The sequence below is a fragment of the Gossypium hirsutum genome, chromosome D12, assembly GCF_007990345.1.
Source record: "Gossypium hirsutum isolate 1008001.06 chromosome D12, Gossypium_hirsutum_v2.1, whole genome shotgun sequence".
Taxonomy (NCBI): domain Eukaryota; kingdom Viridiplantae; phylum Streptophyta; class Magnoliopsida; order Malvales; family Malvaceae; genus Gossypium; species Gossypium hirsutum.
The window spans coordinates 61,841,091-61,868,895 of record NC_053448.1 but is presented as its reverse complement, the minus strand read 5'-3'; the positions used below and the strand labels follow the sequence as shown (position 1 = coordinate 61,868,895).

Sequence of the window (27,805 nt, the reverse complement as noted above, 5' to 3'; positions counted from 1 at the left end):
GATTGGGTAAATATTTGATTTTTGGTTCGGGTTTATTCGTCCTAAAAAGTATATTTAAAGTTCGGCCTAAATAAAAAATATTAAATTCGAGTTTGACTCAGTCTATCTATATTAAAAATAATTATATTATTTTTTATATAAAAATAAATTTAAAAAATATAATATATCAAATACACTAAACATGTTAAAATAAATATTTTTTAACAAATTGAAAATAACACTAAAATACTTATAAAATAGTAGTAAAATTAATAATATATAAAACAAGAGTTATACAATATCTAAGTAATAACAATAAAATGGCAGCAAAACAACATCAAAATGACATAAAACAATAACAAAACAATAGTGAAAAAAATAGGCAAATTCGGGCTAGGCTCAAACCAAAAAAAAATCTTACCCAAGGCTCGGTTCGTTTAAAAAACAAGCATTGTTTTCTTTTCTTTTCCTTTTTTTTTATCTAAACTCATTTTTCAAGCTTATATTTTTTGCCCAAATCTTCTCACTTTTTGAGTTGGCATTCAGGTCTGGGCTGGTGTCCTGACTCATGATTAGATTTATTTTGAATATATAATCTTGAAAATTATTATGATATTTATGAATGTGAGATGTATCTATTTCTGTCTCATTTTATCTAACCTTATTTTTATTTAAAATATACAATTTTTATGAAATATTGTTTGAAATTAAATCCAAACTCTCATACATTGTAATATAATATATATTTTTGTCACTAATTTTTAATTTCATATGATTAGGTGAGACGAGACGAGACAAGACAAATTATTATTATAATTATTCTATATCCATTAAAAAATTCACCTCTCCTTATCTTATGTCTGCTTTTCAAAAAAATATGTCCATTTATTTATTAAAAAATGTCCATTTTATTCAAAAGACTTAATGCATAGTTTTATATTTGAATTTGACATTTTTTTAATATGATATTTATATTTGACAAAAGCTAAATATTTTGGTGTTTGAAGATAACAACATTAACTCAAATCAACCCTAAAATCTAAATTAAACACCAAAAAAATTAACGTCATTACCTTTTAAGTGTCAAAACATATCAATTTTGTTAAATACAAGTACCATAATTAAATAAAAAATAACATAAATATCACTAAAGAAAATATTATACTCAAATATCAAATAATATATTAAACCTATTCAAAATCAACTATTTCGTATTTTTTTAAAAAAATTTATTACAAATTCGGATCAAATTTGTTCTCTTTATGATAATGTCTAGAACTACTCATAACCGCTCTCCAATCCATAAATAAAAAGATAATGCACTCTAGCATATGCAAACTTACGTTCACTTATTTTTAATAATACTCATATCAATTAAGTTAAAAAAAAATATGCAACTATTTCGAAAATTTGTCCGAGTGTTGAGGGATACTGGCGGGTCCTAACATAGTTGGGTTTCTGTCGACCCAATAACCGGCATTATCATCATCTCTTTAGATAAATGTAAATGATCATTAAAAGTGAAAAAGTCGAAAGAATATGCAATTTTATATACTAAATAAAGCAGCTTTATACCAAATCTTTGTTCAATAAAGAAAATTCAAAGGCAGGGAAGGGCATTTTCAGAATCCAGCTTTTGGTTCAATTGAATTAGATATTCACCTTAAAACCTATTTAGCAGGTTAAGATCATAGGCACATTCTTAATTGTCAGTGAATTATTCTCGTGAGTTAATTGTAAATTAAGGGTTAAATAATTTTTTGGGTATGAATTGGAATTGAATGTAGTAATTTTTTATATTTGAGTTTAAAATTTTTTTCAAGTTAAGTTTTAAATTTGGTAATTATTTTTACGTTGGAACTAAAACATTTTTTTATCTAAGTTAGCCTTTAATATTTCTTAAAACACCTAAAGTTTAAGCCTGTGGGAAAAATTGTCAAATTTAAGTCTCAATATGAGAATAATTGTTAAGTTCAGAGACTAATTAACTTGGATAAAAAAGTTCAAGCCTCAATATAAAAACAGTTACCTAGCTCAAGTTTTGAATATGAGAATAATTGCTTAGTTCAAATCTTAATAACGATTTAACCCAACTGAAAATGAAAAAATAAAATTGAGGATACATAAAACAAACCAAACTGTTCTATGTCTGCCCAAGAACCCACCATTTTCTGAAAGGACTTATTGTTAAACTCTTAGCCTTGTTATGGTAACAAAATTTTTTGACAATTTTTTTTCCATATCTAGCTATAGTTCTTGCCATTTTACAAAAAGGAACAAGCCCTCATTTCACAATGCTCAAAGAAATAAACTATGCTCCAATCTCTACTATAATTCAAGGCAAAACAGGCGAAGATTAAGATCTAAAGAGCTAGCTGCATGGTTTATATGTATCATTGCTTCTAGGACAGGCTACAGCTAAATTTCCAATCACCATGCCAGAATTTTCATCATGCTACTACATCAAATCTATAGAAAAAAACATACCTGTTGAAATGACCTGTGTGGGGGCAATCATCTTACGATATTAAGCTGAATCAGTCACAGGGCAACTCTCCTTTGGCAAGTCAGTGTAAACTAAGTGTTGGGAACCCAGCCCTTGAATATACTTAATTACAGCACAAAATACTGTACTTACCTGCCAAGTAAGAGGCGCCCTTTGACTGGTTTGCTTATTCACTAATTCCCATCACCATGTATATGCCAGTTCTTGCACTGCAATCTTTGCTTGAAATCGCAGCTGATTTTATAAGCATTTCCAATGGTGTATTAGAGGGAATAACCCTATCCGTGAATAGCATATGCTGGAGGGGTTATGCTATTGGATATCCTCTTTTTGCTTCTTTGACCTTAAGGGCCTCTTAAAGGTTCAATATAAGGGTATGAGAATATATGTTTTAATCTTTACATATAGTCCGTCCATGGTAGGTTAGAGGACAGAGTATAAGAAGGCAGAGTTTTTAAGGGCAGACATATCATCCTCACACCCCTTTTTAATTTTATTTCCCCCTTTTCTTTTGCTTTATTTATGGTCCTTATAGTGTTTTGGTTGAGTTCAATAGAACAAAAGGGAATTTGGATTGTGATTTCCTCTTTTATATTCCCACGTAGGAAATGGCTCCTAGAGAAAAAATAAAAGGGGTAGAATGTAACTGAGAGGTTGTTATATTATACATATTTGATTAAATCAATCTTTCTATTATTAAATGGATTAATTTAATTTTTATATTATTAAAAATAATTAAATAAAATTAATTTAGAATATATTTATTATTTGTTATTTAAAAAATATCATTTATTATTTAACAGAGCTAATATTTTTAAAATTTTTATAATTTAAAAATAAACTTATTTTTTTAAATTGAACTGCAATTTTCTAGACATATTCACTATTCAATCTAGGACCTCTACTAATGTTTAATCGTAGAAAAAGTGTGGACTTTTTGCTAAAAGAGATGGAAACAGATAACAATTAGTTGAATAAATGGTCACTTGATACATTCATGAATAGACAATTTAGGGCTTTTCCCTTATGAAGTTTCAATATTGATCACAAATTTTAAAATTGTTCATACTCATGACAAAAGTTAAACTTTCGATTATGGGTTAAATTAAAAATAAATCATGCTATTTCACTTAACTCTTGTGGTTCAATTGTCTTTTTTTTTAGTAAAGTTAATTAACATGTCTTTTAAATTGATTTTGCGAAAGAAACCAATTCTTCTAAGAATATTTGTAATAATATGATAATTCTTATTATGTTTGCATTCAAGATCGATAAAGATAGAACATATTTGATGTCACCAACATCATTAGAATTCCAAGGAGCTACACAATTACCTCAAGAAAGGATGCAAACGCAATCTATAAAGGAAACACAAACTCTACCTTGTGTCGCCTGCATTCAACCTGAGTAACTTTGCAAATCGAAAAAAGTCTCCTCCGCTTCTTTCAATATAATCTTCTTACGATTCCATATGTCAGTCAGTAAGGGAGCCATTAACAGTACGATCATGTGATTGCAACTTCTTCGCCACCCTCTTAACTTTGGATTTTCTACCTCTGGGCTTTTGCTCTCTTTTTTTTCAACTAATAAATTCAATTTATCTTCAATCTCTGCCATTGATCTCAGCTTCTTCTTCACACCATCAAAGGTAGTCAACAATGTACTAAAGTTTTGCACTATCGCACCTTTATTAGTCTTGTGTACCCTTTCACTACTCGAAGGACTCTTAATCAATCCAAAGCTCTGGGCATAAGTTATTAGTTGCCTCATTCTCTACAAGTTCAACATTACCTGCCCGACCCATTTTGGCTTCCACTCTGACTTTTCTCCAAAAAGAATTTCTTACTCCAGATCTTGTCATTCTAACTTCAACTCTATAGCCGTAACTAAACCCATGTAATGTAATCTCTCAATCTCCTTGTTTGCATCAACACAATATGCATAACGTATAAATCCAAATCCTCGATCGTATTTACCTTTTCTGTGTGGGATGAATGCGTCAACAATCCTACCATGATTCTGAAAGATATGCAGTAAAACCCTTCGTATGTAAACGCGGTGGTAAATTGTCCACAAATACTGTCTGAAACCAGTGGTTGTTTACTCCGTTTCTTCTCTGTAAAGGATCCATGGTGCCACGGTTATTTACTTTGATTTATTCATTCAGATTTTCATTTGATGTCCATCATTTGTCCTTTCAACCCCTCTTTTATTGACCATAGATTAGAGTGTTAGAAGCTGGTAGTCTTTTAGGTTAATTTAGAGTTTCTTTTATTTAAAAATAGGTAAATTAGTTATATGATTTTTTTAAAATTATTTATTTCTGTTATTAAAAATTAACGTACGATTAACGAGGCAAATGTGATGTGCTGTGTGTGCCTTATGCTAATGTGTATGGACTAATTTTTAACCGTAAAAACATATGAAAATTTTAATAGAAAGACCAGTTTGTTCTTTGATCTAGAAGGAGCAAAATGCAATCAAATTCCTAGTATAAGAAACTTGATGATGCTTTTAAGCTATTTTTTTTTTCCTTTTCAGCAAACAAGAAAAAATCTATCTCATTCATGTCATGTTAAACCATGGTGGCACTAACGATAAGGATGCTAAGCTGAAGCAGTCACAGGGCAACTCTCCTTTGGCAAGTCATGGGAACAAATGCCATAATATGCACTATTACCTGCCTAAGTGAGAGGTGCCCTAAGACTGGTTTGCTTATTACTCCCAGCTCCTTCTGGTTTTGGACTATGGAACAGCTTCGCTAGGTTTCTGCAGCTGATGCTTAAACTTCTTTTATAAGTATTTTATGAGGACAGTACAGAATAAACCATGGATGAAAATGGCATATGCCAATGGGTTATGCTGTGGATATACTTTTTTAACTCCTTTAAAAGAACCTTTGGATAGATTAAATTCCATGCATGGCTTTTACTTTTATGGTGAGAAGTGGAAAAAAGCAGTAGATTTGCAGAGATTCTCCACCAACAAAAATCATAGTGAATATGAGTTAAAGGGCTCTCTAAAAGCTTCATATTCCTTTTACCTTTTTTCACTTTTGATATATGTAATATCAGTTTTAGTTAGCTTAGTATTAGATCACAAACTCAACCAGCATCATACACAACTATTTTGTAATATTATTCATATATGCATATATATACAATATTATTATCTAAATTTATGTGAATTGATATCATGAATCAATCAGTTATGAAATTATTAAAATACATTTCAATTTATAGATTAAATTATATTTTATTAAAAGTAATTTAAACTTAAAATATCATACATAATAAATCACCAGGGAAATTTTAATAAATACATTTAAAACATAATATTCTTCACTCAAATCATGGGTGTGACATAGTAACTTTTATATTGTTAGACATACAGGTTAACATACAACTATCCATTTGATGAGTTCCCTATTGGTATGATTCTTAAATCCTTCTTTACGAAAGTCTATCCTTCTGAATTCGCACTCCCATAGCCCTACATCAAAAGTTAATAAAAAATAATTCAAGTTAAACTATAATAGATGGAATAAACATACTAAGTTACATTACGTTATATTTTAAATTAATTTGTAATTATACCTTCCAAGCATCATGACAGTAGCCTGAGGATTAGTTCCAGGTGTGAAACTAAAGGTAGAAGCATCGATAACCCTAAGGCCATCCACGCCAATGACCTTGTAATCTTCATCCACAACCTTCCCAACTTGGCATCCTCCATGATGATGCCAAAATGTCATCACAGTGTCATTGCAGAATTGTTCCAAAGACGAAGCAGTATCAAAGTGTCTCGGTCTCTGGTTCAAGGGAAGTGCTGCCACCACATTCAGAAGCTGTTGAGTCGAGATGGTTCGGTAACGAAATTTCGAGAAGGCTTGGGAGTTCACAACGTTGATTATTATTGGAACCCACCCATTGTTTGAAAAGTCAAAAAGGGTGGGCACCGAAAGTAGAAAGTAAAATTGGTTGGCAAGTTGGGTTAAAAGTTGGCATGGGATAATTGCAATTTTGGTCCCTAATTGTATAGGGACATTGCAAGTTGATCCTTGAACCTCAACTATAAATAGGCCTAACCATTTCTTTCTTCATCCCACACTTGCCATTCTCTACTTAAGGCAATTGTTCTCTCTCCCTATTTGTAAACTTTCACTTGTATTTTTGGAGTGAAATATATTTGGTAGTGCCTGAGGACGTAGGCAAAATTTGCTGAACCTCGTTAAAATTCTAGTGTTCTTTATTTTTGTTCTGCATATTTTGCAAGTGTCATTGTAGTGATTTATTGTGCTATTAAATTACGATAGAGGGATATTCTGGCTAGGAAAGATCTGGTATGTAAGCGATCCTCGTGATCCACCTCTCTTTCCTGGGAATTGAACTTAGTGTGATTTTTCAGTACAATAATTTTACATACTATTCACGTATACGGCACTATTCACATATACAATACTATTCACGTATACGGCACTATTCACGTATACGGTACTGTTCACGTATACAGTAGTTGGGATTGAGGAGAAAAATGGCAGCAGCATCGTCATCAGCAAGGACTACTGTGACAAATGCAAAATTTGAAGTAGAGAAATTTGACGGTACCAATAATTTTGGTATGTGGCAGTGTGAGATCCTGGATGTCTTATGTCAGCAAGAGCTGGATATAGCCCTTGAAGAAAAACCTGACAAGATGGATGACAAGGAGTGGGCCAAGATCAATAGACAGGCGTGTGGTACAATCCGCCTATGTTTGGCCAAAGAGCAGAAGTACTCCGTCATGAGGGAGACATCAGCGAAGAAGCTGTGGGATACATTGGAAGAAAAGTTTCTAACGAAAAGTCTTGAAAATAGGCTTTATATGAAAAAGAAACTTTTTCGGTTCACTTATGCACCCGGTATGTCGATGAATGACCATGTGAACTCATTCAATAAAATTTTAGCAGACTTGCTAAATTTGGATGAGAAATTTGAAGATGAAGACAAGGCATTATTGTTGTTGAATTCCCTTCCTGATGAATATGATCATCTTACCACCACATTGCTTCATGGGAAAGATTCAATCACATTTGATGCAGTCTGTAGTGTGTTGTATAGATCTGAGACTCGAAAGAAAGATAAAAGAGATCACAGAGATACAACTGCAGAAGTTTTAACAGTAAGAGGTCGTTCACACAGCAGCAAACCTGGTAGAAGGGGTAAGTCCAAAGGGAGACCCGCCAAAGATGAATGTGCCTTTTGTCGTGAGAAAGGGCATTGGAAAAAGAATTGTCCTAAGTTACAAAAGGGCAAGTCTATTTCTAATGCATGTGTAGCGGAGCATGATGAGGAGTCAGACTTTAGCTTGGTTGGCATGGCAATGGCATGTCAAACGGATGAGTGGATATTGGATTCGGGATGTACTTACCATATGTGTCCTAATAAGGACTGGTTTTCTAGTCTTGAAGAACTAGAAGGTGGAGTTGTTTTTATGGGCAATGATAGTGCCTGTAAGACAATGGGTGTAGGTACAATCAAATTGAAGAACCATGACGGCTCAATCCAAGTTCTGACAGATGTTCGCTATGTACCCAGCTTGAAGAAAAATCTTATCTCATTAGGGGCCCTAGAATCTAAAGGGCTCACAATCACTTTGAGAGATGGATTACTAAAGGTAGTAGCTGGGGTATTGACGGTGATGAAAGGCACTAGAAGAAATAACTTGTACTATTTAAATGGAAGTACAGTTATTGGATCAACATCAACAGCTTCTGCGAAAGATGCAGATTCAGAGGCTACCAGGTTATGGCATAGGCGATTGGGACATGCTGGTGAAAAAGCTTTGCAGACTTTGGCGAAGCAAGGCTTGTTGAAAGGTGCAAATTCTTGCAAATTGGAATTCTGTGAACATTGTGTTCTGGGCAAGCAGACGAGGGTAAAATTTGGTTCAGCAATTCACAATACGAAAGGAATTCTGGACTATGTTCACAGTGATGTGTGGGGACCTACCAAAGTGGCTTCTTTGGGAGGTATGCACTATTTTGTCATTTTTCTTGATGATTATTCAAGAAAAGTATGGGTGTATCTAATGAAAAGAAAAAAATGAAGTTTTGGATGCATTTCTGAAGTGGAAGAAGATGGTGGAGACTCAGACAGGTCGAAAGGTCAAACGACTTCGATCAGATAATGGTACTGAGTACAAAAATGATCCATTTCTACAAGTATGTCAAGATGAGGGCATTGTGCGACACTTCACTGTTCGAGATACACCACAGCAGAATGGGGTGGCAGAACGCATGAATCGGACTATACTGGAGAAAGTTCGATGTATGTTGTCCAATGCTGGATTGGGCAAGGAATTTTGGGCTGAGGCAGTTACATATGCGTGCCATCTAATTAACCGATTGCCATCAGCTGCAATAAATGGAAAAACTCCTATGGAGATGTGGACTGGTAAACCTGCTACTGATTATGATTCTTTACATGTTTTTGGTTCCACTGCATATTATCATGTAAAAGAATCTAAGTTAGACCCAAGAGCAAAGAAAGCATTATTCATGGGTATAACTAGTGGTGTAAAAGGATACCGTCTCTGGTGTCCTGATACAAGGAAGATTGTTTTCAGTAGAGATGTAACTTTTGATGAATCAACCATGATGAAGAACGAGGATTCACAAAAGGATGACAAAACCAGTAGTACTTTGCAGCAGGTGGAGTTTGAAAAGGTTAATGATGATCCAGCTAATATTGAAAGAACAAATGATGAAGAAGTTTCGACCCAAGAACTTCTACAGCAACAAGATTCAATTGCATATAGGAGGCCAAGAAGAGAGATTCGTAAGCCTGCTCGCTTTGACGATATGGTGGCCTATGCACTTCCAATTGCAGATGATGATGTTCCTTCCACTTACACAGAAGCAATAAGTAACTCTGATGGTGTAAAGTGGAAGCAAGCTATGAATGAAGAAATGCAGTCTCTTCATAAAAATAGGACTTGGGAGTTGGTGAGACTGCCCAAGGGAAAGAAGGCAATTGGATGCAAATGGGTATATGTAAAGAATGAAGGATTTCCTGGTAAAAATGAAATTCGATACAAGGCTAGATTGGTAGCAAAGGGTTACGCTCAGAAAGAAGGAATAGACTACAATGAAGTGTTTTCTCCAGTTGTGAAGCATTCGTCTATTCGAATTTTGCTAGCCTTGGTTGCGCAATACGATCTTGAACTAGTTCAGCTTGATGTGAAGACAGCATTTTTACACGGTGATTTGGAAGAGGAAATCTATATGACTCAGCCTGATGGATTCAATGTTGCTGATAAAGAAAATTGGGTTTGCAAACTGACAAAGTCGCTTTATGGATTGAAACAATCTCCGAGGCAGTGGTACAAGCGATTTGATCAGTTCATGAAAGGGCAAAGGTACACAAGAAGTAAATTTGATCATTGCGTATATTTTCAGAAGCTACAAGAAGGAACTTTCATATACTTGCTCTTATATGTTGATGATATGCTGATAGCATCTAAGAGCAAAGTTGAGATTGAGAGATTGAAGACTCAACTCAATCTCGAGTTTGAAATGAAAGATCTAGGTGAAGCTAAGAAGATTCTTGGCATGGAAATATGTAGAGATAGAGCTCATGGCAGAGTTAGCTTGTCTCAGAAGCAGTATTTGAAGAAAGTACTACAGCAGTTTGGCATGAACGAGCAGACCAAACCTGTAAGTACCCCGTTGGCTTCTCATTTCAAGCTTTCTGCACAACTATCTCCTTCGACGAATACGGAACGAGAATACATGTTGCAAGTTCCGTATTCTAATGCAGTGGGTAGCTTGATGTATGCAATGGTGTGTACAAGACCCGACATTTCACAGGCAGTTAGTATAGTGAGCAGGTATATGCATAATCCTGGAAAAGGACATTGGCAAGCTGTGAAATGGATTCTACGGTATATTCAGAAGACCGTGGATGTTGGATTACTGTTCAAGCAAGATAATACACTTGGTAAAGGTGTTATTGGGTACGTTGATTCTGACTATGCCGGTGATTTGGACAAGCGAAGATCAACCACCGGTTATGTGTTTACACTTGCTGGAGGACCAATAAGTTGGAAGTCTACACTACAGTCTACAGTTGCATTGTCAACCACAGAAGCCGAGTACATGGCTGTAACAGAGGCTGTAAAGGAGGCTATTTGGTTACAAGGTATGGCTAAAACCTTGGGGTTGGTTCAGGAGCATATTAACGTGTATTGTGATAGTCAAAGTGCTATTCATTTAGCAAAGAATCAAGTCTATCATGCACGTACAAAACATATCGACGTACGATTCCATTTTGTGCGGGAAATTATTAAAGAGGGGAAAATTTGTCTTCAGAAGATCAAGACTGCAAATAATCCCGCAGATATGATGACCAAGGTGGTAACAGCAACCAAGTTCGAACATTGTTTGAACTTGATTAATATCCTGCAAGTTTAACAGTTGAAGAAGGCACTATCAAGTATTGTTGTCAAAGGCAGAAAGAATTGTGTGAAGATAAGATTATCCTAATCAAATCTTCAAGGTGGAGATTATTGGAACCCACCCATTGTTTGAAAAGTCAAAAAGGGTGGGCACCGAAAGTAGAAAGTAAAATTGGTTGGCAAGTTGGGTTAAAAGTTGGCATGGGATAATTGCAATTTTGGTCCCTAATTGTATAGGGACATTGCAAGTTGATCCTTGAACCTCAACTATAAATAGGCCTAACCATTTCTTTCTTCATCCCACACTTGCCATTCTCTACTTAAGGCAATTGTTCTCTCTCCCTATTTGTAAACTTTCACTTGTATTTTTGGAGTGAAATATATTTGGTAGTGCCTGAGGACGTAGGCAAAATTTGCTGAACCTCGTTAAAATTCTAGTGTTCTTTATTTTTGTTCTGCATATTTTGCAAGTGTCATTGTAGTGATTTATTGTGCTATTAAATTACGATAGAGGGATATTCTGGCTAGGAAAGATCTGGTATGTAAGCGATCCTCGTGATCCACCTCTCTTTCCTGGGAATTGAACTTAATGTGATTTTTCAGTACAATAATTTTACTCTTTCACACGCTTCCGCGCAACAATTATGGTTTTCATGCCTTGTACACAGTTTCTCAAGTCTTCTGGTTCTTGAAAGTAATTGAACCTCACCTTGGGGGTCTCGTTTGGATCGGTGCTACGAAGCTTAAGGTGGCCTGTTGAGAGTGGACGAGCAACTTTTTGAAGGATGATGCCACCGTTAAGTCTTGTATCGAAGAAGGACCCAATAGTGGTCTTTGCATGCGACAACCATTGCCATTGTAAAAAAACTGTAGTGAATTGTATGATCATAACCAAAAAGGAAAATGGTAATTACTACATCCCATTTTTGTAAGTTTTCCTTTTGATACTTCCGCTAGATATTATTTTTAATTTAGTTAACGTCTATGTTACAATACTCCTACTTTAGTAATTCAACTTAGTAAATTTTCATTTTTGTCATTCTGCTTTTAGAATTATTTTACTTTTTCCAAAAAAAAAAGAAAAATTAAATTTTTATATATAAGGAATTAAGTTCTTCTATGAAAATGAAACTCAAATTTTCCGAATAAAACCCAGGTTTTCCTTATAAAAACCAATTTCTTTTCTTAAAAACCTAGATATTTACCTATAAAACCCATGTTTTTCCCTTTTCAAAAATATCTAGAATTAATTCTAAAAACGGGGAAAATAAAATAAATTGAAAAGAAAAATAATTTTTTTATGTAAAAGCCCAAGTGTTTCCTTTTTTACTAGAAAAAAATAAAATTAATTCAAAAACAAATTATTTTATCTTGTAAAAACCCGACAATTCCCTATAAAAATTTATATTTTATTTTCTTCAAAAAGTAAAATGGTTGGCAAAAATGAGTCTACAATAAATCATTAGTTAAATTAACACAAGTGATTAAAATAAGAAACCTATCTAACTTGAAGTGAAGTGACTAACCCCCCCAAAAAAAACAACAACTAATGACGGTGCTATATTTTATATTTTTTTATTTCCGATGATCAAAACGGAAATTTACAAAAGTTAGATGAATAACAATATAGTTTACCCAAAAAAAAACACATATGAAGAGGTATGAAATTGCAGGTAAAAACCTGGTCCAAGATGGAGAGCAAAAACTTGGAAATCCACCCAAAAGAAGGAGCCAAATTCAATCCACTTCCGGCTTCAATATAGTTAACAAGCAGGGATATGCCCACAGTTGAAAGAAGTGAGAGCTCAACGGGATTAGGGGATGGAATAAAAACACCATTCAATGTATTGTCGGCCATGCCTCGGCCAACCATAGGTTGGTCTATCACCACCTTGATACCAAGTGGCTCAAGTTGAGAACGTGGCCCAATGCCGCTCAACATCAATAATTGTGAGCTTCCAATGGCACCTGCTGATACGATTATTTCACTCTTGGAATCATTTGTTAAATATGCCGTGTGCTTTTCTCCCATTGCATCCTCATATATCACCCCAATAGCTCTAGGTCGTGATCCAACAGCTAAAAGTTACATATTAAGTTGTAAGATCATTAAGAGCAAGTAATTTACATATTAAGCTGTAAGATCATGCAACTTACTTTGTGTTGTAAAAAGGATCTTGGTTACCGTGGCATGCAAGTAAACTATGATATTCTTTGGGTCAGCATATTCAAGCAAGTCAGCTGCACTATGTCTATGATCATTCATGTCGAAAATGGTTGAACCAATTTTAGTCCCATTGATGTGTTCATTTGTAAATCCGTTGTATGGTAAAACCCCAGCTTCAAGCAACCCATCCCTCACTGCGGTTTGCCATTGCAACAATGGTGCCTTGAAAACCACCTTGTTTTCAACCCACTGATATGCATCATTCACCAAAGCTTCATCCAAACCAGATTCCTTTACGAACTCGGTTTCGGCATGTGAGTAAAACCCGGCGTTGAAGACGGTGCCACCGCCAAGTACACGTGCTCGGTGGTTGTATACTCCGTCCTCAGTAATGAATATTTGAGCATATGAATCGGGGGAGGGATCTAAAAGAGTGAGCAAGAAGTTGCCTTTGTCTGTCTTACCAGGTTTGCGGTAGGGAGACCCTCCTCTTTCGAGGACTAAAACGTTGGCGGTTTCTGATAGAGTTGCGGCCAAGGGACAGCCAGCGGTTCCTCCACCGACCACAATATAGTCGTGGTATGAGACCGGAGGTGCTGTTGTTGATTCGTGAACGAAACTGTAATTTGGAACTGCAAAATAATGGATCATATATATATATAAGAGATAGATATATCTTAGTCATTATTGTTTGTTTCTATTAATTTTCAAATCTTTACCTGTCTCAGCATGGGAAAAGTAGGGGTCCAAAGCATAAACAGCGACAAGCAAAACTTTGAGGAACCCCATTGATCCCAAATCCATCCTGTATTTCCAAATTTAGCTTTACTTTCAATATGGGCACATAGGATGACTTGGGACTCCCTCTTAATTATATATCCGCAGACCTTGAGGATTTATACATCAACTTAACAATCATCGTAAGAAAATAAATATTAAAACTATTTATCAATTTTACAATTATATGCATCAATTTTTATTTTAATGTAATTTTTTTAAAAATATCAACACTATAAACTATGTGATACTATCTTCTTGTATTTACTAACATTGGATCTTTTGAAAAAAAAAAAGAATTATTGGATTTATTTATTTTTTTTAATTTTTATAAATGCACTCAATTAGATCAAAATAAAAAATTTAGGTATAAAATTATTACACGAAAATTAAAATTTATGTGAAATATTGAAATTTATTAAAAAAAAGTATAAACAAGACATTTGCATATGTTAACCAAACTAAAACCAAGTGTTAATTAATAAATGGTTTAATAATGTGTTGGGGGAAGAGTGTCAAATTTATTATTGGATTTATTTAATTTTTATAATTTTTATAAATGTACAAGATTAAAATTTGGGCAAAATACAAGTAAAAGACCTTTTTTTCAAAATTTACCGAAATAGGCCCGGTAAATAATTATTTACCGGAATGGGTCATTTTCTTTGAAAACGCGTCCACGTCAGCCCGACAGAAAGCGCGTGTGACAGGGTACGTGACAGGAAAACGCGTCTTCAAGGGCGTGCTTAGTCCATGTGGACAGAAAGCGCGCTGACGTGGACGCGTTATGTTGCCACGTCAGTTTCCTCGCGTGTGAACAGTGCCAACGGTATTTTTTTTACCATTGGCCCCCCAACGGTAAAAAAAACTATAAAAACCCCCCACCCTTCATTTTTTTCACAAATTAATCCTTTCTCAATTTCTTCTCAATTTCCTCTCAAATTGCTCTCAATTTCCTTCCAAATTTCTCTCAAATCCATATTTAATCTCAATTTGCTCTCAATTTCCTCTTAAATTTCTCTTAAATCCCTATTTTTAATTATTTTAAAAAAATTTAATTTTTTTTAAAAAAAATTTAAATCGTAAAAATTTGTACGAATTTAGCAATGGCCGGAGAATTTATTTTTTAAATTCTTTTTGATAACAATCACATATCTGTCGAACAAATGAAAATGGTAAGTGTTAAATTTATTTTTTAAATATTAATTTAAGATTTTTTTATTTATGCATTTTTAAATAATTATTAATTTATTATGTGTTATAAAAGTCTCTAGATCGGATATTGAAATGCTATATCCGAAATATGCATGGTCCTCCATCACCGTTGGTAGAGAATTACCTGCGGGAAGCGGGTTTTGGCACGTGGCGATGGTAGGTTCGGGATCCAAGTTGGACACGAAACTTATCAGTGCGTTGGTTGAAAGGTGGAGACCCAAGGTGCACACATTCCATCTTCCATGTGGAGAGTGCACTATCACTTTGGAAGATGTCAATCTGCAATTGGGATTGCCGGTGGACGGGTACCCAGTCACCGGGTCTGTTCAATCTGGCAATTGGGGAGCGGTGTGCTACGAGCTTTTAGGCGCTATTCCGGAGAAAATTAACGGAGGTCGGATCGAGATGGGCTGGTTACGAGACACATTCTTGGATCCGAATGATGATTCAACCGAAGTAGAAAGAATACGATATGATCAGGCATATATTCTTCAGATAATTAGAGGTTATCTGATGCCGGACTTGTCATAGAACCTCGTACATCTAAGATGGTTGCTGAAACTTATTGATTTTAGAGCAGTTGGTGAATTGAGTTGGGGGTCTGCCGTGTTGGCAACATTATATCGGGAGATGTGCGGGGCGATGCGACCGAGTAAAGCAAAAATTGGAGGTTGCCTGTCACTACTGCAGTCATAGGCACGATTTTGCTTTTTATTTTTACGTCATCGAGTAGACCACCCATATACATTCCCACTCATAACGAGGTAGATTTTATATTAGATTTTACAATTATTACGTAGATTTTTAAAAATAATAGTATGCTAAAAAGTTTATTTAATTAGGTGGAACCATCCGACAAGTTATGCTCGATTACCTACCTCTCTTGAAGATATATGGCTTCTATTGGACCAACGGTCGAAAGTACAAGTAAGTATTAAATAAAATAGATATTTCCATAATGAGATAGTCGATTAGTATTTAGTACATAACTAATATTTTCATCATGGTCATATAGTTTGAATGAACACCATACGAAGATCCGGCAATTCGGGCAGTAATTCTGGATGAGTACTTCCAAAATTAAAACGGTTAGCATATGAAAGTCTCATTGGTCAACTTTACGACTGTGGAGATGCACCAGTCGGACAGAGTATTACGGTAATTTAGATTCTGACAACCGATTCCCGTGGCACCTGAGGTGTTGGATGATCATTACAAAATTGACTATGGCAATTGCATACGGATTGGCCGAGATTCTGGTCACACTACATCCAAATGTGGGAAGATCGGTATGACTATATACCTATTCGGGAACCGATCATCGTTCCAGAATTAGCGTGAGTGCCAGAATATATATCATGTTTTAGGATCAATAGAAAGCCGTATTTACTCTCGCCAGAGGAGAGGCAGCGGCAATTGCGTGTCCAAAGGGAACGACGTGGCCCTTTAAATCCAAGAAGAAGGGACAACGACGCAGGCCCATCAACGAGGTCTAAAAATTCACCCGACCCATCATCAGCGCCCATAACTTCATCAGGCCCAACAACAGCACCGACACAGTCACCCGACCCAGTAGTTCAACCGATGATACCCACGGCACAGCCTTTTCAGATGATGCCAGGTGCGTATCCTATCATTTTTATATATCCTAACCCTTATATGTTTCTTTTTTCTAGTCTCATCGTAGGTTGGAGTCAATGGCCCGGTTCATCTCCATTTTCGACTACGCCGATTGGACCGCCGATGTATAGGCCATCATCGCAGGAGGGATCGCAAGAGGGGCCGTCGGGGAGCTCTTCTTTTTACCAAATGCCATCACCGTATGGGTTTCAAACACTTTCGCCGTTAGTGATACAAACACCTCCACATTCACTATTCTATTAAGGTGACTCATCGTCCCAACACCAACAACCAGATCCCCTACCGGATGAACCAGAATTCCCGCCGGAGTAACCACAACCCCCGCCGGAAGTTGGACATAGAAGGAATCCAGCGCGTAACCGTCGACGACTGCTATGTGGCACTGAATCCAGCGGGCATGAAGATTGATTTTTATTTTAAAATATGTGTACAAAATAATTTATATTAATGTAATAAAATACAAAATAGTTTAATTTGAATATTTTGATATTATTGATGTAATAAAATACAAAATAGTTTATTTTGAATATTTTGATATTATTTGATGTAATAAAATACAAAATAATTAATATTCTTAATAATAAAAATTATTTTAAATAATTCAATGTGTTGAACACTTAGCATATTATTTTATTTCACAAAATAGGCAAATATTCTTAATAATACAAAGTTGTTTACAATGATGTTCAACTATTGCGATTTGGGCATGATCGGAATGTATGGCCTGGATTCCTACACCATTCGCACAACTTGCCTTGACTGGTTGTTTCTCAGATATCCACATTGTTATGTATTCTAGTCGAGCAAGGTCAAACATTCGGTTCGCGACGCAATTATCTATCCGGTAACAGCTTAAAAGGAGCAAACGATATGGGCGGCCACTTACGTTTATCTGGGACCGATAGGAAAACGTGTCTCCAGACATTGTACATGTTTTCTAATTTGTACACTTCGTCGACATAGCTCATTGGATCCAGACGGAGATTCTGACAAGCTACAATTACATGAGCGCATGGATAACGAAGTGCATCAAACATCCCACAGTCTGTCAAACTCTATCACGCGAAACCATAAATTGTTTCAATCTTGACACACTGTGTACATGGTGTTCGTCCGCACATTGGCCTTGTTAATTTCTTACACTACCTTACTGCACCATACATGGCCTCCCTGTATCTGGCCTGAATAACTTGCTGCTCATTTTGGAAATAGCGCCGCCAAACGAAAATATGTCTCTCGCACAACTGATGTTATCGGTAGATGACGCATTCCTTTTAGAACAGAATTTATGCATTCAGCCAAGTTTGAGGTCATCTGACCATATCGTAGGCCACCGTCGTATGCTTGTGCCCACTGTTCGAAACGTATGTTGCAAAGGTAGTCCGCGCCTTCGCTGTTAATTGAACGCAAAACTGTCAATATCTCGTGAAATCGGTCTTTATTTATTTCATACCCTGCCAATATAAGTTCATAGCGAATATTACATACCACTTTTTCATTTACAATAAATTCAAAGTGACAAACGAAATAATATTAATAGAGACTAAATACCCATGTTGGTCACTTGTCGTCGTTCGCTTTTAGATGGATGTTACCTGTAGTAGTTGGAAGCAACGTGCCTTAGGCAATATCGATGGTGTGTGCTCTGCCATAAGCTTCCCAGTCGATCAAATGCAGCTAGTATACCTGTACCCCGATCTAAAATAACACAGATATCAGGTTGTGGGCACACATGCCTCCTTAACCTAGATAGAAAGAAATCTCAGTCATTAGATGACTCTCCCGGTGTTATTGCAAACGCAATTAGAAGAATTCTTTCACCGCCATCCAGTGCCACTGCAAGCAATAGCCGATGAGTATACCTACCAAACATAAAGGCATCGTCAATTTGTACCAATGGCTTGCAGTATGGAAATGTGTCTCGACATTGTTTAAAGGTCCAAAACATGCGTTTGAACACTTGGCATCCATGTAGCAATCGGTCGTTGTAATACGCATTTTTCGTTTCAAGGTCTGTGATGCAACCTAGGACGTATCTCTCTAGCACTTGACACCACTGCCATATTTCATTATATGAAGCATCCCACTCACTATGCATCTTCTCTAACGCCTTTTGCTTAGCTATCCAAGCCTTGCAGTAAGAGGGCGTGTACCCCATTTGGCTACAAATATTGGCAATTAAGACCGGCACTGAAGTCTTGGGATCTGCCTTCACCGTAGGTAGTATCAAGTTAGCTAACATAGCTGAATCCATCTTGGGATGATCTTGTGAAACACCTATAAATGGAGTACATTAAATAATGCAATATTACATAATAACAGTATTATTCAGAAACTGTTAATACTGTACCTGCAACACATGTATATGGACCTTTGTACTTTTTTATCTCCCACAACCCTGTCATTTTCCTCAATGAGGCGTAGATTTTCCATGAACATGTGTCATCTTGCACGACACACTTTGCCTCAAACTTATCAGATTTGGATTTAAACACGTAGTAGTTAACGCCGTTGGTGATGCTATGTTGTTTCAAAGCACCAAAAAACTATCTTTGTTGGAAAACTGATTACCAACTTCAAATTCACCCGAATCCAGCCCCGAACTTGTACGATCACGCAACCGGTGTGGTAGCTCTGAAAACTCCAACGCATCATTTGTAGACAGATCGACATTATGCATGTGGGCTGGAGGTGAGTATGCTCTGAATCGTGGATTTTCTTCTTCATCTGAACTCCTTTCAGCATCTTCAGGTTCTGTTGAAATAGGCTCCGATTCAGAAAATAAGCCAACTTATGCACCATCGAGCCCGGGCTCTCGAGGTGGATCCATATTGGAGTCATCTTCTAACCCAGCATCATCTGCAACGTACGAGGTCCCCTCACCGGTGGACGTCGTAGAGAGTATATCATCCCTTTTCCTGGGCATTTCATAATGTCCCCAATTTGATGTCTTGATACCGTTCTCCAGTACGTATTTCTAGCATCATACATCGAGCCACCGACGTACATGTCCCATCCACCAACAGAGTGTCTTGCAGGGGATGTACATTCCACACCGCTATCAAACATGGGTTGTTCCGTGTTTTGTAACCCGCTAACCGAGTGTCAACTAGGGGTCGTGTATACCTCTCGAACTCCAGTCGCAAGTACATCATTTTGAGATGTAAATTGTACAAATAACTCAATATAATGTGTTCTACTAGCAAGATGGGTTTGCACCATTGCCTCCAAGCTACGATCACATTTTATGTCGAACGAGTCATATGTCACCGAATCAACAGAAAAACAAAATCGATACGTAATAAACAGAACTTTCATTGGCGTCGTTCCAAAAATTTAACGCCTAATTCTTTCACGAAGTTCTATCAAATCTATGTTCTGGTTTAAAACCAATCGCACTGTATTCTCCGATAAAAAAACAACACCGTTCTCGGTGTGGCAAACATCACCATCATAGTAAATAACAGCACTAATACGTTCACTCATCTTTAATTTCTAACCTTCTTAGCCTCTTTAAATTGTTTTTGCTGTAACTTATGCAATTTGAGAACATTTTTTGCCTCATTTATAGCCTCAGCCCAAACATGCTACTGTAGCAAAAGTGCGTCCACGTGGGAGCGATTTCAAAAATTCTTCTGATAAAGCATCCTGCTTGAAGCGTTTTTTATACTATTTGCTCAGAAACGTCAACTCGAAATTATTTTTTCATGACCTACTGTAGCAAAAGAGCGTCCACGTGGGAGCGATTTCAAAATTTCTTTTGATAAAGCATCCTACTTGAATCGTTTTTATACTATTTACACAGAAACGTCAACTCGAAATTATTTTTTCAGGACCTACTATAGCAAAAGCGCGTCCATGTGAGAGCAATTTCAGAAATTCTTCTTATAAAGCATCCTACTTGAAGCATTTTTTATACTATTTGCTCAGAAACGTTAACTCGAAATTATTTTTTCAGGACCTACTGTATCAAAAACGCATCCATGTGGGAGCGATTTCCTTAATAAATTTTTAATTAAATTACTCACATAGCCTTAAACCCTAATTTAATTAATTTTTTATTAAAAAACCATAAACACGAAACTTAATCTAATTTTGAAAAAAATTATAATTAATTTAATTAATAAACCCTAAACTCTAATCCCTTATTCGTTTAAGTTTTTTCTTCAAAACCCTAAAAATCCTAAAAACCCTAAACTCTAACCTTAACCCTAACCCTAAAAACCCAAAACCTAACGAGGGAGAAACGGGAAAAGCGCGTCCCCAGGGGAGCACCTATGTGGCAGCAAAACGTGCCCTTGAGGGAGCGATTTATGTCCACGTAGACAAAACGTGCCCTCAGGGACGCGCTTTCGGGGAAAAGGGTCATTCCAGTAAATAATAAAATACTGGGGCTATTTCGGTAAATTTAAAAAAGGGCTTTTAATGGTGTTTGCCCCTTAAAATTTATGTCAAATATTAAAATTTTATTGAAAAAAAAATACAAACAATGTGCATATGACGTCAACCAAACTCAAACTACATGTTAGTTAATCAATGGCTTAATAATTATGTGGGGGAAGAGTATCAAATTATTAATTATAGAAGATTTCTACGCAACAATTAATTATTTTTTAAAATTTTAAAAATAAAACAAATATAAAATTATTTTTTAAAATTTAAAATATATCATAAAATTAAAAAATACTATTTTACTATTTTGTATTTTTAAAAATTAATTATTAATATGACATACACATGACAATTTATGGTATCCGCAACATCCATCTATTTTAAACTGATTTGACAAACAATGAATATTTAAAGATTAAAAGAGATAAAAAATTAAATAATTAATTAAAATGATTATCTTTAGGAGGTCAAATAAGTCATTATGCCTAAATTGTATTACAACTACGTTCTGTGTGGAGGACTATTATAACACATTTAGAACGTGGATGAAAAAATTATGTAATAAATTTATAAAAGAAATTGATATAAATATGTAATGTGATTTTGGTTGGAATGGTAAAATTGATATATTAAATTTTATGATGTTTTGGTTAAAATATTATGATTTTAATTTTGAATATGTATCTTTTCTAGATTTATTAAAATATAAAAAAAATACATAAATAGTCTTAAAATAATATTTTTTTATTTTATAAATTTAATAATATTTTTTATAATTTCACAATTGAATTGAAATTCGATTAATTGGTGATACAAATTCAATTAAATTATTAATTATAGTATAAATATACCAAATTGCTATTAATGATGCTATTCATGTTTAATGAAACTTTATCTTAAAAAAAGAAATAATTAAAGATTTAAATTAAACATATCATATCTTCTTCTTTTTTTACATAATATCTAAAGCTACTCAAAAGTCTCTCTCTAACCCATACATAGAAACATAATGCGTTTCAACACACTGGAACTCACGTCCTTTTACACTGGCAACAATAGCTATGCCACTTGAATTAAAACTCAATTAACTTCTTTGTTTTTAATATATTTATAATTAGTTAGATATAAATAATAAAATAAATTTTAGTATTTATTTGTAGATGTTTATGAGATGAATTAGATTTGGCAGGGATTATATATGATATTATAATATTTCATACGAGTCTAAATCTCACTCAACTTCAAATATTAATTTTAAATTTTATTCAAATTCACTCGTATTTACCATTATTGTTATTTAATTGTTGAATCATGGTAGATTATTTTGGTTATCCCTTCGCATAGTAGTGGTTAGCGATGATTAGCAATAACCATAACTAATTACTTCTCTATTAAAATTGATATTTATATTTAATCATATATTGAAATTGGTCTTTTGTATTAATAGAAATATGTGGTTAAATATTTACTTACAAGTAGATTTAATTATAGCTCGGGCTAGATTCGTGCCTGAAAAATGAGTTTAAAATTTTACCCAAGTTTGACTCAGATTAAAAATGTTAAACTCGAGCTTGATTCAGCCCACCCGTATTAAAGTTTTTATATAAAAATGAATTTAAAAAATATAATACATCAAATACACTAAAAATTTTAAAATAAATGTTTTCCAATAAATTAAAAATACATTAAAAAATCTTTATACTTAAATAATGCTAAAATAATTGCAACTGAGTAAACAAATGCCTTTAAAATAGTAACAAATTTAATAATAAAATAATAATTATATAATATTCAAACAATAACAAAAAAAATAGTAACAATATAATAACAAAATGATTATAAAGCAGTAGTAAAACAAAAATAAAATAGCAGCGAAAATAAGCAAAATAACTTATTCAAGTTGAGTTGGGCTAGGCCAAAAAAATCCTACTTGATGCCCAACCTATTTAGAAAATTAGTTTTATTTTTTGCCTAAACTTTCTCATTTTTCGGACGGACCTTCAAATTTAGACAGGTAACTTGATCCATGATTAGGTCTACTTATAAGAAATTGATTTAATTGATTATTTTATTTTAGAATCTTAATTTATGTTAAAATTTATAAATTATATGATTTTGGCAGGTTAGATATGGGCATGGCTCTATATATGCATGCATCTATAGCCCTTGATAAAAGTCGTCCCCCTAAGGCCTAAACCCCAAATTAATGTGAGGCTTCAATTAAAACAATTGGAATAATTTGGAGGGTTAATTACGTCATTTTAAGGGACAATTAAGCAATAAAATGAAATTTTTTGATGGTTTATTAAATTATTTGGATATTTTGTATAAAATAATTATATAAATTTTTATACTAATAATTCATTTTATATTTATAATCTTCTTTAAGTACAGTGAGTAGCACATTTTTAAGATTTTGTCACTTACTCTAAAGAAAATAAAAAGGTACCTCTCGATGCCTAAATAGACAAAATCATGGAAATCGAGGAATTTTACACATTTCAAAATTGGTGAAACTTGGACTAACATACCATCCTTGCACTCATTAGAGATCAGGGGTTTAAATATCTTTATATGTAGGGTCTGTTTGATTGTCAGTAAAATGTTTTTCGTAAAATAATTTCTAGAAAATGTTTTACTTTTCTATAAAATGATTTATTGAAAAATATTTTCTGGTGTTTAATTGAGCCTGTGTAAAATATTTTCTGCTGTTTGGCAGATTCCCTGAAAATATTTTCTGAAAAAGTTATTTTTACATATATTAATATATATTAATAATTTTTTATATTTTAAATTATTTTTACATATATTGCAATGATTTATTTATAATAATACTCAATTATTAAGTTACAATATTAATCGTTATAAATTGAAAAAAAACTAATATCAAATAAATTATTTGTAATTGTGTTAAAAAAACAAGTATTGAATAATTAAAAAAATAAGTTACTAGAAAATCGATAAACAGAAGCAGTTTTCTATCGGAAATGAAGAAAGGAATGAAGGAGGCGATAGATAGGAGAGCACGGAAAATGTCTTATGGAAATTTAAAGGGTATGACATTTTTCCTAAAATATAACCTATTTTTCCTTATTTTGGAGTTCATTTTCCAAATAGAAAATATTTTCCGCCAATCAAACGCTGAAAAAGTTGAAAATAATTTTCTGAAAAATCAATTTCGTCAATCAAACAGACCGTAATGTTCTTCAACAGTCATTATTTCATTTGTTGAAATATTAAGAGACATCTTTTTATCCTTCACATATCAAAAGACAAAACTTTGAAAATACGACACTCAAATAAAACATTATCTTCACATTATCAACACGATGTTCTAAGGAATTTAATAAACATTTTTTTTATGAATTTTTGACCCTTTCTAGATATTATCTTCTAGAAAGTTTTGGCCCATTTTACTTGTAATCCTTTTGCCCATTCTCTGAATTGCTATGTTTGTTATAAAAACTGCTTTCTTCATTTAAAATGGATAAGAAAGAAAAATAAAATCGGCCAACAAACTCTATCAATATTCTAAAATTATACACGTTTTTGCTGAGAAAAAGACAATATAAAAGTAGAGCATTTGTTGAGAATGGATTTGAATAAATAAATGGGTAAGTTACATTATTAAATTATTAATAAATTTATGCTTTAATCATTTAATTTTAAAAAAAATTATAAAATAGTCTTTGAATTATTCGAATATTTTCATTTAAGTTATTAAACTATTCGAACTTTTTTATTTAAATCACTAGATTATTAATTTGTTTTTTAAGTATAGATAGCGAGCTCCAGGTGACGATTCAACAATGGGTATGGTAAATCAATACCTATTGATGAGTAGAAGAACATACCTTACATTCAAGTTGATCTTATGGTCAGTGTCGGAGATCGATGAAGAAAACTATTTGAATTTTGGTTCACAAATCCGTGACATTCAAATTGTTTCATAAAATAAAAATTGAATTGTAAAAGAGAATGGGGAGAAAAGCTTTTAATTGGTGTAGGCATTGCAAACAGAAAATGCCATATAACTATTTTAACAGCCTAATGACTTAAATAAAAACTTTCAAATTTGTACAAAAAAATAAAAATTTCAAATAATTGAATGACCATTTTGTTACTTTTTAAAGTTAAGTAATTAAAATGTAAACTTACTAATAATTTAGTGACATTGAGTGTAATTTATACTAAATAAAAAAATGAAACTTTAAAATGGAATTGTGAGAAGATATGTTTGAGTCCAACCAATCATCTTCTCTAAAACTCAATGATTGAGAAAAACATTTGACACATGGTGATTACTGGTTCCTAATTCATTTGCGCCACCATGTGTCACATGTATTTTAATTATATCCTCAAACTATTATTTTTATATCAATAAAGCGTTGTTTCTAAAGTTGTTAATTTAACTGTTAAATAAGATGTTAAATTTTATGTGACATAATTTTAAATATTATGCAAAATCATTTTTATTTTAAATTATGCCAGATAAAATCTGAGATTTTAGAATGAAAGAATCTTATTAATATACTATTGATAGTTTGAGTATATAATTCGAATGTGATAACCTATTTATTATATAACAAAATAGAATATATTAATATATTTTTTATATTGATATTTGACTTTCCTCAAAAAGAATATTTGACTTATAGATAATATTTTTGCTATTCTTACTCAACTAAGAATTAAATTTTCGAAACATTGCCATAAAAAGAAGGCTAAATTCTGCTATTAATCTTTATGTTTTATGAAAGTTGTGGATTTAGTCTTATAGTTTAATTTTGATTAATTTTAGCTTCTGTACTTTTCGAATTGGTCAATTTTAGTCATTACACTTTTTCAAAATTTGAAATTTTAGTCTCAACCCAAACATTTACTAAACCTAAAAAATTAATAATAAAATTACACCTAAAAAGAATTATTTTTTAATAGATGGCATGCAATAACTTGAATTGATAAATAATACTTACCCATATCATTGAGGAATTAGTTTACTAACCTTTTTTTCCACATTATTCATCCATTTATTTTATATATTTTATGCTTACCTCACACATAAAAAAGTCTTAAAATGTAGGGGTGAGCAAAACTTGATTCGACTCGAAAAAATCAAAAAAAAATTTGAATTTCGAGTTAAACGAACCGAGTTATTCAAATCAACTCGAATTTTTTTTCAAATTTCGAGTTCGAATCGAGTTGAGTTTTCAAATTCGAATAATTCGAATATCAAATTATAATATTTTACATTTTTACCTCAAATTCTCAAACCTTTTTACTTTTCTCTCAAAACTTTTACTCCTTCCCACTTTTCCCCCAAAACTCCCCTCCCCTCCCACCCCTCAATCTACCCAAAATCCATTTTCCACCAAAATTTTACTCTCCCATTTACTTGTTCTCAAAATTTTACTTCCAAAAACCCTCAAAACATTTTATTTTCCCCTAAAATTTTTTACCCTCAAAACATTTTATTTTCCCCTAAAATTTTTTCTCCCTCCCACTTTTCCCCTAAAACTTTTATTCCCTTCTCATCCCACCTCTCATCTACCCCAAACCCCCCCTCCATTTTTTTTTAATATTTTCCCTCCAATATTTTACTCCCCCTATTTACTTTCCCTCAAACTTTTATTCCTCAAAACTTTTTATTTTCCTCCTAAACTTTTACTTCTCACCCTTTACTCTCAAATAAAAAATCAAAATTATCCAAAAAAAATCACTAAACATAAATAGTAATAATTTTATTTATATCTACTATTTATATTATTAAATTAAATTTCACATTTTATATTATTTATATTATTGAATTGTTTAGTCATATTGAATATTTATATTAAAATTAAATTATTAATTATGTCATAAAATATTTGTGTTAAAATTTTATATTGGTATCAATTTCACATTTTATTTTAAAAATAACTTTTATTAAAAAAATCATATTTTTACATTTAATATATTTTTTAATTCCAAAATACATAGTGACAAGAATCTAAAGATAATTGAAACAACTAAGTAAGCAAAGAAGTTAACCAGTATATAAAAAATTAATAAATAAATTATGAGGTGATGAAAGTTAATAAAAAAATTGATTAAGGTGGACAAATTTTATTACGATGGGTATGATCCAAAATTATTTTTTAAAATTTATCTCGAACAAATATATTCGATTCGAATTCCATCTCACTCTACTCGATTCGAGAAAACTTCAAATAAAATAAAGATGATAAAATGATATTAAAAAACTCGATTAACTCAAAAATATTCGATTCAATTCGATCGAATGCTCAACCCTATTAAAAGTCTCAATTCCACACTTCTTCTGTTTTTCAACACAATTCCACACTTTCGAGAAAGATCATTAGTAGGGTGACATGGGTCTAGTCAATCAATGACTTTTTAAATATTAAAAATTAAAAACAGTGTAATCCAAACTAGTTTTTACGAAAAAAAAAGAGTTTCAAATCACTTAAAAAATTAAATTACGTACCTACAAAAATTATATAAAAAATCATATATACTTTAAATCGAAAAAGTGGATATCTTCGTATTTTAGATTCAAATATGATTTTACACAAAATATTAAAGGTTAGATATTTAAATTAAGATCCAATTTTTTAAAAATTGTTTATATAAAAGTCAAATTTTTTAAAATGGTCATATAAGCGCTTAACATTTACAAAAGTGTTTAAATA

At 33.1% G+C, this 27,805-nt stretch overlaps 1 protein-coding gene across 2 annotated transcripts; it reads right to left on the bottom strand.

Annotated features, from left to right (window-relative positions):
• Positions 1–5,782: 5,782 nt before the first annotated feature.
• Positions 5,783–13,980, bottom strand: LOC107947284 (protein HOTHEAD). Of its 2 annotated transcripts, XM_041107712.1 has the most exons (6): positions 13,808–13,968; positions 13,079–13,720; positions 12,571–13,000; positions 11,569–11,724; positions 6,082–6,399; positions 5,783–5,977 (listed from the first exon to the last, which is right to left on the bottom strand). In XM_041107712.1, exons 1-6 carry the CDS (start codon positions 13,890–13,892, stop codon positions 5,938–5,940), a joined length of 1,671 nt encoding a protein of 556 aa, XP_040963646.1. In that variant the 5' UTR covers positions 13,893–13,968; the 3' UTR covers positions 5,783–5,937. The 2 variants fall into 2 exon arrangements, with proteins under 2 accessions (XP_040963646.1, XP_016737366.2); XM_016881877.2 differs by lacking the exons at positions 5,783–5,977; positions 6,082–6,399 and having other exon boundaries at positions 11,339–11,753; positions 12,603–13,000; positions 13,808–13,980.
• Positions 13,981–27,805: the final 13,825 nt, after the last annotated feature.